The sequence below is a fragment of the Exophiala oligosperma genome, assembly GCF_000835515.1.
Source record: "Exophiala oligosperma strain CBS 72588 unplaced genomic scaffold supercont1.1, whole genome shotgun sequence".
In the NCBI taxonomy this organism is placed as follows: Eukaryota; Fungi; Ascomycota; class Eurotiomycetes; order Chaetothyriales; family Herpotrichiellaceae; genus Exophiala; species Exophiala oligosperma.
The window spans coordinates 3,509,878-3,525,376 of NW_015622818.1; the positions used below are offsets into that span (position 1 = coordinate 3,509,878).

Here is a 15,499-nt window from a genome sequence, read left to right on the forward strand (position 1 = left end):
CAAAAGTTGAGCCCATTTGCAGCGCATCTCACATTGATAATCTATATTCAACTTGACCATCTCGAGAATCCCAAGCACAACCTCGAGCTCTCACAATGCCTCATGCACTTTCTCCTCCCGCATCAAGTTCGCCGCCCTCGACTTCCGCCCTGCTCGTTCTTGTCACCGGCGCGAATGGATTCATAGCATCTCACACAATCCACCAACTCCTCGAAAACGGGTACCGAGTCCTCGGCACGGTTCGTGATGAAAGCAAAGCCCAGAGTGTCCTCAAGACACACTCGGCACTGACCCCCGACTTGATAAAAAACCTCGAGGTGGCCATCGTGTCCGACATCACCGCCCCAGACGCATATAATGACCTCTTCGCCGAGCACAAGCCTAGCGCCGTCCTCCACATGGCTAGTCCTTTTGCATACAACACCACGGAGTTCGAAGCGACTCTTCTCCGTCCTGCCGTGCGCGGCACAGAAGCCATCTTTTCCGCCGCGGCCGAGGTGCCGAGCGTCAGGAGGATCGTCCACACCAACAGTTTTGCGTGTATATACGATGCGTCTCTCGGGTTGAGGCCGGGATACACCTACACGGCGCGGGATTGGTGTCCGCTGACGTACGAGGACGGAGTGCGTGCGTCGAGCCCTCAGATCGCTTACCGGGCAAGCAAGGCTGTGGCTGAACGGTCAGCGTGGGGCGCGGTCGGCAGCCAACAAAACACCGTGACCGGGGCCGGCCAAGCCTGTGGGTACGACTTGATCTCACTGTGTCCGGCGATGGTCTTCGGACCATACCTGCCTACGTTACATTCCATGCCCGCTTCGATCGAGGAGTTGAACACCAGCAACAAGCTCATATGGGACGTCGTCTCGGCGGGAAAGGATGGCCAGGTGCCGCCAACGAGGGGTCCAGTGTGGATCGACGTGAGAGATGTCGCCGAGGCTCATGTCCGGTCAATTTCGTTGGACTTGACTGTCCACCAGAATCCAAGGACTGGCATGTCGGACGGCAAAAGGCAGAGGTTCCTTCTGGCAAAGGGCGTTTATTGCTCGCAGGAAATCGCAGACGTGTCTCGCTCCGCCCTACAGGTCGGTTCAGAAGGTCAAGAACCTCACGCTCCGGCACATCGATCATCATATCTCGAGCGGATTCCGGTGGGCAAACCCGGAGCGAGGGAAGCACAGTCACATTTTGGAGTCGACGCGAGCGTGGAGGAGAAGTTGCTAACCGGCAAACAAGGTGGATGGAGAGATCTCAGCGAGACCTTGTCAGAGTTGATCCCGCAGCTGTTTCAGATTGAGGCACATGGCACGAAGTAGTCGAAACCCTACGATAGGTAGTCAGATAAAACAAGTTTTCACGGTCATTCCTCTTTACACAGGAAATGCAGTCCTCTATCATCAGTTCGCCGGGAAAGAATGAAGGACTTTGTGTGTCAAGTCGAATGGAGACCAGTCTTGGAGGCTCCTGTCTGGTCCTATAGTTGGAAGGAAATGCGTCCAGATAGATGCCTCTAGTGATAGAGACAGGTATGAAGACGGTTAGGGTACACTTTGTAATATACAAGAGAATGGAGGCCCAGTTGGCAGCCTGAGCTGCTCGTTGCTTCCGGCTTGCGGGAGAAATGTCAAAGTCAGCATTGTCTACCGGCATCGCCCGGCCACGGCCAGTCGAGGAGAGAAATTGACTAAACCACTTCGTTATTACCAGTAGCATATCCGCCATCCTCAGTCAGCACACTTGCTGCCTCTGTGGTGTACTCGGCGTCCGGATCTACACCGATCGAGATCCATGCAAACAGACCATCCTCGACCTTGTCGCCCAAAAGAACGTAGTTCAGGACAGGATCGCTGTCGGTGCTGGTCTCGGTGATGAAAACCCGGTCCTCATCATTCTCGGTCAACGTGATATTGTTCATCGTATACGGATACACATTGCCGTTGATGTAATCGATGAGATCCTGGTCATAAAAGATCTGGCCAATGTGTCGGATGGTTCCGCCGCTGATGGTGCCATTCGACAGGAGGGTGGCGTTGGTATGGGTGATCATGTGGATGTGTGTTGCGCGACCAGAGTAGTAGCCTGGAAAAATGGAACGCCACGCGGCCACGCCGTCCGAGTCCGTCTTCTGAATGCCGCGGAGGAACGTGGAGTTGATGTTGGACGCGTCGTTCGAGTCGCCGTTTCCTGATGCGACGACGCCGGCGTAGACACCCGTGGCGTTGCAGCTGAAGCAATGGCACGTCAGTACGTGCACCCTCCGGTTGACGGTCACATCGGGATATACTCACTGCCAGATGTCTGCAAAGAGACCTGTGATGGGTTCACAGGTGTTGGTGTTTACAAACTGTTCTTCGAGATACACAGGCACACCTGGCTGAGTCTCGGTGATGTCGTGTCGGACAAACTCTCCTTGGACATCTACAAAGAGTTAGCGGACTTGCTTGCACGACAGGTCAATCCGTCTCACAGTATGGGCCGGTCTCTCCTTCGGGATTCAAGACGCAGGACGCGTTTGCATAGATGATCGACTCTACGTCAGCAGTCCAGGGGCTGATGTTCAACGTCGAAAGGTGGCTGGTATTTGCAACTTGACTTCCAAAGTCGCTGATGTTCACTCCGCCATCGGCTGCTCCGCCCGCTCCCCCAGATGGAGCCGCGCCGGATGGAACTGACCCAGAAGGCATCGAAGTGCCAGATGGTATGGCCGACCCGGAGGCTTGTCGACGAATGGACCCTACGCACCCTTAGTTTCCAGTGTCGACGGAGTGTCAGCACAACAACCGAACATACTCTTCTTCTGCGCCACCTCATCCCTCAACTGCTGGATCTTGGCTACTCTACGGCTGATAGATCTCTTTTCGAGGCCGCGGTCGCGAAGCTTTTCGGCGCAGTGGTCCAGGTTTCGAACGCTATGCTTGAGATATGCCGCTCGCTCGGCAATCTCTTCGTCCAGACTGTGACCTGGGTGGGCATTGATTGTTGCTACGAACAGCGCCGTAGCTGCAATAAGTGGCAGGCCGAGCTTGACCATTTTGAAACGAGTGACAGCCGCAACGAATACAGAGCCGGTTTGAGGACAAAAGATTGGTATGGGGCCATCTCATCTTCCTGGGGGGGCGTCGGGACGTCTTTATGTAGCACAATCCTCGACTCCGCCATGCCCCTGACGCGACTGGGTAGCGGTGAGCACGCATACCAAATCGTGTCGAACTGATGGCTCCGACTCCACTCTTTGGTCCTTTGGATCAATCGAACGGGAAATATGTGTAATTCCATTGGTCCAGGAGTCGCCAGGCATAACAGATGGCATAGCCCGAGCGTAGCTCCAAAGACTGCGTCAGCATAAAGTGCGTAAGTTCCCTTGCCGGGTTGATCTTGCGTCTGTCTCCTAGCCGTCGTGGCCGATGTGCTGCGCCGCATGCGATCTTGTGTTAGTAGCTCGTACTGTTCATAGAGACCGCCCAGGGTCCTTGGGGCTCAATGCTGGAGCCACTCATCCGGGGCCAGACCTTCAGCAGGAGCAGCCAGTGCCGTCCACGATATTTGCTACTGCATATGTGCGTCAGCAATTCGGGATTGGACCCTCGAAAGGAGAAAAGCTCTGCTTAGCACGACGGACGACGTCGTGTTGACGGAACACTGACGAGGACCGCAAGAGCCGCGTAATCCACCTGTTTCTGACGACGTCGCCAAGCTGAGTCTGTAAATCCACAGCAGATGCTGTACTTACGCAGACATCACATCCACCTGGACATCCGTCAAGCCTCATCACTAATGGGCGACATGAGAAAATCTGTCGTCACGGCAACATGCAAGGAGCATGGCGACTTCAAGGCGTATCGGTGGCGAGTCGACTGAATCAAGTAAAACCATTTGTTGGACTGCTCGCACCACCCCGAATCGACGGTACAGAGTGTGAAAAGTGCGATTCTATGCAAGCATCTTCACCCAGCTTTTCAGTATAGCATATCCCTAAGACACGTGTGGTCACACAAGTTTCAGAGCAGAACGGCCAAAACATTCCCCCAGACCTGCAGTTGTATTCCAAGAGGTCGACTCCGATGTCTGGCGCTTATCGTAGTTAAGGGTTTTAAGCTTTTTTCCGGAGCTGTAGGCGGGCTTGGCAGCACGTGATAACACGTGGCTCACTTATTTCCGACCGCTACGTCGGCTTTTACGCTCTTCTGTCTCCATAGCGGTCACTCCTTTACTTGTCGTTAGTCAATCTACACCAGAGCTCTCATAGTCGCCCAGTACTGCCATCGACCTAGTCAGGAACCGTTTGGTCATCGCCGGACTCTACACTGACAGTAAAAATACAATTGGCGTATCAGCACTCTCTACGGAGTGAGCCTTCTCTGCGTTTGTGGGATGGTCCAGCAGAGCTGCAGTAGACCCGTCCATGCGCCTCAACTTCGGCCTGTTTTGTTCAACAGGCACACATACCCACTCCCATGTGTTGAGGGGATTGTCAACACATCGGATGACGACTTTGTGGTGGCTTTCGGCCTTGGCCCGAAGTAATTTTCCAACGAGGCGCCTTTGGCATGTCCATTAAGCGCAACAACTTTGTGTTCGGGCAGAGATATGGCCACGACACTTGTTGACGCGTCCATCCAACATTCCCAGACAACCAAACACCTGTCAAATTTGGGGAGAGAGGGGGGGGGGTTTCCATATTTCCTGGTAGCTATTAGTGATTGCGGCCTACTTTGCTCTTTTTTCGTTCATCACTCTGGACGTTTCCTTGGATTCTGAGTGGAGACTTGAGCCGCTAATTGAAGGTCTCTTCAACAATCTGTGAGTATGTTTATTGTATTACAATGGGCGAAAGTTTTCCCTCGTAGGGACCTGTATCATGTCGAGAGGATCAAGTTAGCCTTGACGTTATATACTCATCCTTGTCCTGTCGACTGGTGAGGCTGTGGTGCTTAGACGCATGGTCGATTGTGATCAATAGTCGAGTAGAATAAGGCTTCTCATCAACATCACCTCTGCTACTTCCGCTTGTCAAGAAACCCGCACTTGTAGTGACACTGGTGAAGCGAAAGGCGACATGGATATGGATGGCTGACCACCTCATATTGAAAGAGATCAAACCCGTCGTATCCCTATTGATAGCGGCTTTGTTTTGCTTTCCTGCGTGCCGCTGACAAAACAGTACACAGGAAACCATGAAATGTACGTCCTGGTCCCGCATGTCTCGACCCTAGATACCACGAGGTGACGAGTTGCGATATGCTCGTGAGTAACGGGCGGCAAGTACCGCCATATGTCTCGCAGGGTGCCCTACAGGACTGTTAAATCAGCCTACATCAGCGGCCGCGGTCTCTTGTATGAGTTTCACGTCTACCATTTCGCTCTGACTGGTGATACGATTGGTGCTGGCGTAGTCGACCTAACTCTTGTCGTGACAGACAGATTCTTTATCATCAACCTTCGACAAAGGGGATATCTCACAACTCCTCCTCCCTACCCCCTGCTCTTCCTAGAGTTCTCCTCGACTGAGACAACATCGCACGGGACGGAGTTGGCCTGGAGGACCACTGCCTGGTGCTGGATACTTTGCCGCCAATTTTTTTCCTTCCAGAGTTGGTTCAATGCCAATACAGATGTCACGGCTTGTCGGTGTCCAGCTCCGGGTTGAATATTGTCAGCTCTTTCTGTTCCCCATCACTCACCCTGTCGTAGTGATAATACTTTCGCAAGTGCCACGCCCCAATCCCAGCAGAGATTAAGAGGCTCAGCATACTAGCTCCAGCCAAGGTGGAGGAGACAACAACAAGTCGCTTCAACTTCTTCTGCGCCCGCTTCAGGCTCAATAATTCCTCATCTCGCTCTTCCGTCTCACCATCAGGAGGCCCTGTGGGTTTTCCGCGGAGGACAGTCCTACTTCTCCCCAGAACATTGCCTGACAGGTCGAGCCCGGCAACTCTTACGTACTCTCTTTGGATGCCCAGAGTAAACACCATGGTCTCAAATCCTTCCTTGGGCACGCGAAATGCCTCTCGAAAATCTGTGTGGGTCGCATTCTCGAACGTGCCATCTTCCACCATCCAGTACCGCACCTCCGTGGCACCATTCCAACTAACATAGATAACTCCGTTCTGCTGCACGATATCAGGCTCTGTCAAAGGTAAACCCACCCAGGCGTGCTTAGCAACCCGATACGACTGTGCAGCCCCCGTTCCGAATTGCGAAGACGGCATCAGACGGACTTCGCACACAATGTCCCCTGCACGCGTGAACTCGACGTACTGCGCGTCTGCGCCATATCCGACCAGCACATTCCCGCTCGGTAGCGTCTGCATGGACCCTTGAGAAGATGAACTCATACGTAGCTTGCTGAGGTACTGCGTGCGGAGACGGACCGTCCAGTTCTCAAAATCAAGATCAAGCCACATCCCAGAACTGGGTTGGCCGGGGCCCGGGTTGGAATTATCGAACAATGTAATCGAACTATACTTGTCGTGCCAGCGAGCGTGATGCTGCGAGGCGAAGCTTATTGCTCGACCATGCGACAAGTCTTCGAAATCATTGCTCCTGCCACCTAGCGTCCACAGAATCTGCCCGGATCCACCATCGATATAGTATATGGCATGCATCCAGCGCGATGAGATCAGATAATTCCCTTTTGGATCCTTCTCCACGCTGTTCATATGGAACCAGTCCCAAGCACTATCTTTTGTGAAGCCGAGGTTGTCAGGACGCCACTGCGAGTCGGTGAAAGGGAGGTGTTCGGAAGCTGCCCAGGAGAAAAGCACCTGGTTAGTCTCGATGTCAATCTCTTGGAATATGCCGTCCCATATCCAACCGTCAGCAGGTTTGTCAACGGAAGTTAGGTTCGCAGGAACGATATGGTAGATAGTAATCAGAGCGGTTCCGTTCGGAGTGAGGTAGAATTCGTGTAGATCACCATCGAGATTGTTGCCGCCGGTCAGAGTGTATCGTAGGGTGTAATGCGAATCGAGCTGTCTTGGTAAGGCCAGTTCTGGTGATAGGTAGCAGCAGTTGTATTCTCACCATGTAATACAGTCCTGAACCGTGCCCTTTCACCCCATCATCACCTGCCCAAAAGGTGAGAAACTGCTCGTCACGATACGTCTGAACTTGAAGATTATATGGTTGCACATAGTTCGCATCCATCCAAACCAGACTGCCACGGCTATCCAGGATCATGGGCCCCGCTTGAGGGACAGCAAACCCCCGAAGCGAGAGCATGACCAAGAGTCCATCATCGGGACATGATCCTGCCTTCTCATAGACATTCGGTCGTGGAGCCTTGATTGACGTAGAATGGTATTGTTGCGCCACAAAATTTCCATATTCTCCCTGATCGTAGGACTTGTTGTTCGAGAAGGCTCCCTGTTCTGCGGAGCTGACCGCTAAGACCATCAAAGACGGGATGACGAACTGGAGCAGCCATTTCATCTCGTCTCAGCCTGCATGCGCTTTCCAAAAATCCTAGTCGATACAATCCGAGCAGGCCTGTAGCATTGTCCACATTGGCCGGGAACGAAACAGATATCAACATGTTTGCGTCTTGGGCGTTTGTTCTCTTCACCCGCGGCTCGAGCCCCTTTTGGACTTTCATAACGAAGCCAGTGGCGGGAAGAGCATTCTCCACCTCCTTTTTAAGAAAAGGTCAATGATTCTCATCAAGCTATGCGTGTGTACGTATGCTTTCGACATGCTTATGGAAGGTACCAACTACTGAGTACGTAGGTCCAGCACTGGTGCCCTGGGCTGCTCTGCCATGATTGGTCTTGAGACTGAATAGGGATGAGGCTCATGCGTAAGCGTTGTGCTTGGCGTTCACAGACAACCGCCTTTTTGATCGTTTTGAGCCGCATGGCCATATGTTTCACATGCGTACGTGTGGGAAGTCGCCATGCGCCTGTCTGTATCAATCACGACATAATTAGAGACAGTTGGAACACCAAGAAGTCATGTGATGAAGACAGACGCAGCAGTCCACTGAGTACTGTAGCCGGTAATGCTAGGTGATGATAACGAGAGACAAGTAGTGCCCAATGTCTGGAAATCCAAGGTTGGAATAGAATATACTAAACGGATTATAGCCAAAATCAGATCGTCGCTGCGAGAGCGTGAGAGAGAGAGAGAGAAGAAAGCGAGAAGAGGGTGAGTCGGGAGCAGGTCAGATGTACAGAGGGCGTGGATGGAGTTGGCTGATATTCTTAGTGTAGGGTCATCTTAAAAGCGGCACCGTCTCTGTGAGCGTGTTGAGCATTGCTTGTGCTGCCAAGCTGCGGCATAAATGGTGCATACCTGCTTCATACTTCGTATCCAAGTCGCATTGTATAATTTGTTCAGAATCATCTTTGAGAGTCGTCATGGCTGCGATTTATTCCTGTAAACCACTTATACCCTTGTTTTGATCTCGACCATAATACCTTTGCCGTACTTCCTTGATCGCTGGAAATTTCACCGAACTCGTGTATCTACTACCTCCATCCTCGGTAACCTCGACCAGGCCTACCGCACATGACTTTGCGTCTCCCAATTCGAGGCATCGATCTTTCTCGATGACCGTTACTACCAGTGGATTCCCTGCCGTCCCTTCCTCGACACAAACAGCAGGGTTGTATACCATTCTTGGTGTTGGACAACCCGATGGGGATTCTCAATTGCAACGATGGTCCTCATTCATAGGCATCGTTACGGCCATTGTCGGGAACCTGCTGATTTCCTTCGCGCTCAACACACAAAGATACGCACACATCCTCATAGAGCGCGAGTACAATGAGGGAAGGAAGTCACAGACCAATGGATCCGCGTCACCATCCGCCGGCGGGTATGGAACGAATACACAAGAGCAGATAGCGGAAGCACGGAGGAGAGTGAACCTGGGGATTCCTGATCGCAAGGAACGCCATGATGAAGAAGACACTGCTTCATCGGGAGACGGCCACACTGATGTGAGCTTTGAGGCAGCCATGGAAGAGGCGAGACAAAAGAACGAACCGCAAAATGACGACCAGGATAGGCCCTCATATTTGAGATCTCCCGTCTGGTGGTTTGGCCTTGTGCTCATGATCGTGGGAGAAATCGGCAATTTTCTCGCATATGGGTTTGCACCGGCCTCCATCGTCAGCCCTCTGGGAGTGGTTGCGTTGATTTCCAACTGTCTGATTGCACCTTTGATGCTGAAGGAACGCTTTCGAAAACGGGATTTCTTTGGTGTCTTGGTAGCGGTTGCAGGCGCCGTTGTCGTTGTCCTGTCAGCGCGTTCAAGTGAAGAAAAGTTTGGCCCCGGCGGTCTCTGGAAGACAGCCAAGAGGTGGGAATTTCTTGTCTATGTCATTATCACGATCCTGTTGATCGTGGTGTTAATGTACTCTGAACCACGATATGGTCGACGAACCATCCTTGTCGACCTTGGTCTGGTGGGACTTTTTGGAGGCTACACAGCCTTGTCTACAAAAGGCGTTTCCTCTCTTTTGTCAACTTCGCTCTGGAAGACATTTGCATACCCCATTTTTTATGTCCTGGTGGTGATCCTTGTTTTGTCCGCCCTCATGCAGATCCGCTATCTCAACCGCGCACTGCAAAACTACGATTCAACTCAAGTCATTCCGACACAGTTCGTCCTCTTCACACTTTCCGTGATCATTGGGTCGGCCGTTCTTTACCGAGACTTTGAGCATACGACGACCCAGCAAGCTGCCAAGTTTGTCATCGGCTGTCTGTTGACCTTTTTTGGTGTTTATTTGATTACAAGCAGACGCGAAGTCTACGATGTTTCCGAGGAGCAATTGCAGGACGACGATGAAACAATCCAGCTCATCGACGAAGAAGTGGAAGTAAGCGATGAAAGAACACCCCTGAATCGAGACAGGAAACCTTCGCTTCCTCAAAGTGCGGATGATCGTCGTTCGATACTGAATCGAGTGGACGAAACAGACGATGAGCCCAGCACTCCACAGCCATCTAGGCCTGCGTCATCTGTACCCTCCATCGCTGTCACACCCGCCGAGTCCTCTGAAAACCTTGATCGCAATCCCTGGGCAACCTCAGTAGAGCAAGTCGACGCTCCACCACCTCGGATGCCACAACAACTCCCCAGTCCAAACCCACCCTTACGCAGCGGCTCGTCCACACCCTTCTTCACTCCATTCACCTCTAGACCTTTTCATCGTTCAACCTCCTCACCCGCGGATGCAGAAACAATCAGCCGACAAAACACACCAAGACATCCCAGTCCCGAGCGTCCCGCAGAGGACGCGTCTGCCACAGCTCGTTTGCTCTCACGCTCGACTCGCGGGAGCATCTCCCGTCTCATCCCCGTCCCTGGCCCATTGCTGCCGCCACTTTCGTCTTCGCTGAGCGCCCTCGTTGCAGACTCGCTACGACGGGGCGAAGGCACGCCGTGGTCCGTCCGGGCCAGTCTCCGGCGCAGCCGCTCGAGCCGACACTCGGTAGACACACGCCGCCAGCCCGTGCCTGTCTCGGACGAGGAGAACCCGCTCGGCCTACACTTCCAGAACCGAAGCGCCGACCACGGTTTGAGTCGCGCGCAGACACATGAGGGCGCCGTCGTCGTCGACGACGGACTGCGCGACCAGGAACCACCGGGCAGGCACCACAGGCTACGGTTGCGCTCGCTCAGCGAGACCCTGTCCGGCATCATGGGCCGAGGCAAGGGGAAGAGGAGGGACGACGCCGACGAGTCGCGGTTCGATAGTGCATCGGCCGTATGATTTGGACACGAATGCCGTAATTTTTCTTCTTTTTCCCCCGTTGCCCTCGTATTCAATTTTTCTCATGTCAATGTATGCATGGGGGTGACTGACACGCCTTTGGAATTTTTTGTCTTGTTTTGCTGTTCTTCTGATTTGGTTCCGTACGGAACTCCATACCGGGACCCAAGGAATTGCCCGTCACAGGGACCGAGTCGATTTCGAAAACTTTATACAAAGTACTCCCTTGTCCATATAATCCATTGTCTACCCACTCACTGAGCGTTGTCGTAACATTACCGTCCTAAATAGCTACTAGTTGGCCACCTATAGTTATCACTTAATCATCATCATCATCATCATTGCATTGGTTATCGACTCTGGAATCTGGAAGGAGCCCTGGTCGTTGAACACCTAACTCCTAACACAGGGAGGGTATCTAAAAAAAAATAAAATAAGGGACACCTACTAACACACACATCTCACAACTTGGGGAATTCCTCAACGCAGCCGAGGCAGCAAGTGAGCAAGTAAGCAAGAGTCTGTTTTTTCTTTCAAAACGAACTTGACCGGAAACTAGGTGAGGTGGGTGTTTCAACGGTTGGCGTCCGAAGAGGTTCCTCCGGCGGCATCCTGAGATTTCTCGTCGGATTTCGTCGCCGTGCCTGTTCCTCTGGTTGTTTCCCTCTCCCGTTCCCTCCTCGCCTTCGCCCCGGCCTTCAGACTGTCCCACTTCTCCCGATACTTTGTGATGGTCTCCTTGAGCTTGGCGTTCTCGTCGTCCTTTTTCCTGGCGCGGGCATCGCTCCTCCTCAAGATCTCTTCCAGATCCGTGATTCTCTTGGCCAACGCATCGTCCGCCTCGCCTCCTCCCCCTCCCTTCCCGCTCGCGCGGCCACCTCGAGAGTTCTCGGGACTCATCAACGGACTGTTCCGTCCGACGACGTGGAGGCTGCGTATGCTCTGAGCCATGGCGGCGCTGGCGGTCTGGCTGGACATCTCGAACACGTGCAGCCGCCTGGACAGCGTGTCGGACAGGTGTTTCAGCGCCTGGTTCTCGAGCGCCAGTTCCTCCATGGTCTTGCCGTCGACCTTGGCCTCGAGGCCGGCACCGCGGTGGTGGCGCGCGAAGCGACTCGGTGGGCCCCCGGCGGTCGCGGGGAGAATGGTGCTTTGCGCGTCGACAAAGTCGTCCTCGCTGATGTTGGAGAGCGTGCTCGGCTGCCGAGAGTGGGAGTGGTGGCGCAGCACACGGCCCTCTTCGCGTTCGGCGCGGTTCATTATCTCGGCGTAGGAGATTGTCCCTCCGGTGGTGGGGACGACGTAGAAGGACTCGCTCGGGTTGTTGGCGGATGGCGCGCCGGAGACGGCGCGCAAGGCAGCACGGGATATGAGTTGAGAATAGTCCATGGCCGGAGCAGCCGGGGTGGAACGGGATGGCGTCTTGGGCGAAGCCTGTGCCACCGGGGGTGCGTTGTTGGCGGCGGCCTTGGGGGCAGGAGTAGGAGAGGACGACGTGAGTGGGAGACCGGCAAAGGCCAGCGGCGCACTGAGTTTGGATATCAGAGATTCGAATGTCGAGTAGAATTGTTGGAAGGGGGCGTCGGCGGCATGCTGGTCGACTTCTTCTTTGGGAGTGTTTGTGGCTTCTGGCTGTATCGGTGGCGCCCACGGCGGGCGTGACGCAGGGTCGCTTGTAGTCGGACTTGAGTCTTGTTTCGATATCGTCCGCGCCCTCGTCTCCTCTTGAGCGATTTGTCCGTCGGCGTTTTGCGCCGAAACCAATGGTGATATGGGCGTCGGTCGTTTCTGGCGGGTGCTGGGTATCCCTCGCGCCGAGGCAAGATTGCTTGCTATCGACGAAGACAGATCTCTCGCATTTGGTCTCAGGCCTCTCGGCAGTCTAGGAGGTTGTATGGCATTTTCGGGGGAAGGAGGTCGGGCCGTTTCTGAGGAGGCGGTGGTGGTGACCGATCCTGTATCCGTAGCGGCGGCCGGTCTTGAAGGCCCTGCGCCAAGCGGCTTCTGGCTTCTTTCATGACTTGTTCGTAGTATCTCTCCCAGCTTTTTGTGCTGCGCTTCCATCAACGAAAGAAGTCGACGGGCCTCTAGATCCGTCGACTCTCGAGCCGCAGCAGCGAATTCCGCCGCAGCCAAATCATATTCTTCGCTCGCCGCCACGGCGTTGTTGCGTTTGTGTTCGAGAGCAGCATTCCGAGCGTGAGTATGCGCCTAGTAGAGATGGGTTAGGAGCGGTTTCGCACCAAACGTGTTTGGGATTCTTCGTACCAGAGTCAGTGGTGCTGCGTCCATCTGTAGGCGATGCCGTCGAGGCTCCGAGGGAAAGAGGTGGTTAGGACTGGTTTGGCTCGCGATGCCGGTGTCTTGATAGCATAAGATGATTTCCAAGTGCACTGTTGCACTGATACCCCCTTTACAGGTTGCAGGTTCGGAGTCTGGAACAATGCGAATGATCAGGACGGATGCAGGCTACAACAAACCCCAAAGGGCCAATAAAGCGAGATGATGCAAGGCTGAACGACGGACCGTTGGAGATGGAAATGGCGGGGAAGACGCGAAGAGGGTCATTTATTTAGTCACAGGCGCCACTTTATAGGTGACTATGGCAGGTATTTTATATGCATCGCGTCACTAATCGTCAACGGCAAACGGTGCAATGAGTGGAAATTGCTTCAAACACCTTATGTCTGTTTGTGGTTCCACGCGAGTGAGTTGAACACGCAGAATCATGATTACGTTTACTTTTACGTTTTGTGGGACAAGAAGTAGCACAGTATTGACCTTAGACGCCCATCACTGTCAGGAACACCCCTTCGGAACCGTGAATTCCATTTCAGTACTCCGTACAGTGCTTATCGATTGCTATGTGGCCTCTTTTCAATCAATTTTACAAAATCTGCCTTTTTGAGCTGCCAAAAACATCCCTGCAAGTCATGCCAGTGCCGGACCTTTGCATTGAAAAAGGATGATGCCGTCTTGGGTCGTATTATTGTCCCCGACCACACACCCACTCGAAGAAAGCAATCAGTATCCATCACGACTGGCCCATGACTTCTATACCTGCCCCAACCTGAACCATAGGCCTACTAGGCAAAGTACTGCTGGCTTTTCGTTTCTCGGCGGATCTAGGTCTTTTATTGCCGTCTTCAGGTAGCTTCAAGTCCATGGTCGGCAGCGCAGGAGTAAAGACAGCAGGTCCAAATCGGTGCTGATGACAGAGCGCCTTGGCCTCGTGTTGTAACATGGCGGCGTCAACCTTCAGGCTGAAATCCATCAGATAGCAGAACGTAATCTCCAACCGACCGAGTTCGCCCTCTGAGACACCGCCCACTTTGCTGAACCGGGCATGAGGCCAACAGAGGTCCTCCAAGGCCTTCATTGCCACCCTAAGACAAGCCAGGAGCAACCGGTGGACGTTTCGCGGCGTGACCGGTAGAATCTTGTCGTAGACAGCCAAGCGCGTAATGTACAGAGACGACGCCAAATACACCGCTGTCGACATGGGGCAGTACTTGTGCATGCGCATGAGATAATCTTCGGTGGAGATGGGCGGAGGTCGTTTGGAGTAGAACTTCCTCGCCAACGCCCCGTGTTGGACGTAGGTCGGTTGCGCATGGGCGCCAATGATCTCGGTGACCGACGTCGGTTCGTGTGCGTGTGCTTCCGGAGAGCCGATGGGCGTTTTCACGAAGAGGACTCCATCGATGTGCTCGTGTGTTTGTTGTTGTTGGTCCGGTGGCCGCAGGCCGCCAAAGCTCTCCTTTCTCGGGGTCACCGTCACCGGGGCACTCGACTCGTGTTGTAGCTTCGACGACGACACTGGCCGTGCGGGAGAGGAACCTCGACTGCGCGCCGGAGGTGTGGGCGGGACGTCCCCGGTCGACTGGACCAGAGAATCCACGCTCCGACACAACATCTTCAGCGCCTGCACGGCTTCGAGCTTGAAGATGTCGACATTCTCGGCCGTGAGGCCATCGAGACCCTCGAGCGAAGGACTCTTGATCGAAGGGAAAATGCCCTTGTCGTTCTCCGGCTGCGGGGGTGCAGGCGGTTCAGTACCCCTGTGCTGGGTGCATGATTCTTCTTCCTGCTCTTTCTGGCTTCCTTGGCCTTCGGACGGGCTCATTGTATATGTAGCCGATTCGACAGGGGGGGGAAAAAAAGACGCAGGCTCTGTTTGTACCCTTCAGCCGACTTCGAGCATGAGCGTGAGAGAGGCCGAGGTTGTCTTTCCAGATGGCTGGCAGATGGGCTGCCACATGGTCGGGGCTCGTGTCAAGGCAAGTAAGTGACTGCGCTCGCGGGAGCAGCGATTCCAAAGGCAATCAGGCTGAAGTATACAGATGTAAGTCGAAGAGGAAGAGTTCTAGGAATTCGATCGGAATGAATGGGATAGATATTTGAAAGGTCTACTTGGGGTGAAGTTGAGGTCCACGACAACGATAAGACAAGACTCTTTTTGAGGTGCTGCGCGGGGTGTTTTGTGAGCTCGGGAGCTTTGACTTTTGGCTACTCCGTAATAGTGATGATGAAGCAATGCACAGAGACGGACGCACTGTGAACGGTGTAGGTGAGCAGTGCAATGAAGACGTAACCAACTGGTTATACTCTGTATTGGGCACAAGGATCAAGGACGACGAGGTTGATGATTTACTTGATCAAATTAATTTATTGATCGCACCACCAAACCATGGCACCAGCTTCTATGCCGAACAGACCGCGGCGACGCGGATAAAAAGAAAAGGTCAACAAGTCACGCGCCCGTGAATAAATTCCAAATG

The 15,499-nt window shown here is 53.6% G+C and overlaps 5 protein-coding genes across 5 annotated transcripts; 1 reads left to right on the top strand and 4 right to left on the bottom strand.

Moving 5' to 3' along the window:
- Positions 1-1,470: 1,470 nt before the first annotated feature.
- On the bottom strand, positions 1,471-4,198 carry PV06_01196 (uncharacterized protein). The gene is made up of 4 exons (XM_016401789.1): positions 2,788-4,198; positions 2,465-2,731; positions 2,286-2,415; positions 1,471-2,222 (listed from the first exon to the last, which is right to left on the bottom strand). Exons 1-4 carry the CDS (start codon positions 3,026-3,028, stop codon positions 1,682-1,684), a joined length of 1,179 nt encoding a protein of 392 aa, XP_016268842.1. The 5' UTR covers positions 3,029-4,198; the 3' UTR covers positions 1,471-1,681.
- Positions 4,199-4,204: 6 nt separating this feature from the next.
- Positions 4,205-8,142, bottom strand: PV06_01197 (uncharacterized protein). The gene is made up of 2 exons (XM_016401790.1): positions 7,021-8,142; positions 4,205-6,968 (listed from the first exon to the last, which is right to left on the bottom strand). The coding sequence occupies exons 1-2, from the start codon at positions 7,426-7,428 to the stop codon at positions 5,613-5,615; spliced, it is 1,764 nt and encodes a 587-aa protein (XP_016268843.1). The 5' UTR covers positions 7,429-8,142; the 3' UTR covers positions 4,205-5,612.
- Positions 8,143-8,308: 166 nt separating this feature from the next.
- PV06_01198 (uncharacterized protein) lies at positions 8,309-11,064 on the top strand. Its single transcript, XM_016401791.1, has one exon. The coding sequence runs from the start codon at positions 8,544-8,546 to the stop codon at positions 10,716-10,718; it is 2,175 nt and encodes a 724-aa protein (XP_016268844.1). The 5' UTR covers positions 8,309-8,543; the 3' UTR covers positions 10,719-11,064.
- Positions 11,055-13,174, bottom strand: PV06_01199 (uncharacterized protein). The gene is made up of 2 exons (XM_016401792.1): positions 12,987-13,174; positions 11,055-12,929 (listed from the first exon to the last, which is right to left on the bottom strand). Exons 1-2 carry the CDS (start codon positions 13,008-13,010, stop codon positions 11,292-11,294), a joined length of 1,662 nt encoding a protein of 553 aa, XP_016268845.1. The 5' UTR covers positions 13,011-13,174; the 3' UTR covers positions 11,055-11,291.
- A 301-nt stretch (positions 13,175-13,475) lies between these two features.
- Positions 13,476-15,382, bottom strand: PV06_01200 (uncharacterized protein). The gene has a single exon (XM_016401793.1). It carries the CDS (start codon positions 14,842-14,844, stop codon positions 13,753-13,755), a length of 1,092 nt encoding a protein of 363 aa, XP_016268846.1. The 5' UTR covers positions 14,845-15,382; the 3' UTR covers positions 13,476-13,752.
- Between the last annotated feature and the right edge of the window lie 117 nt (positions 15,383-15,499).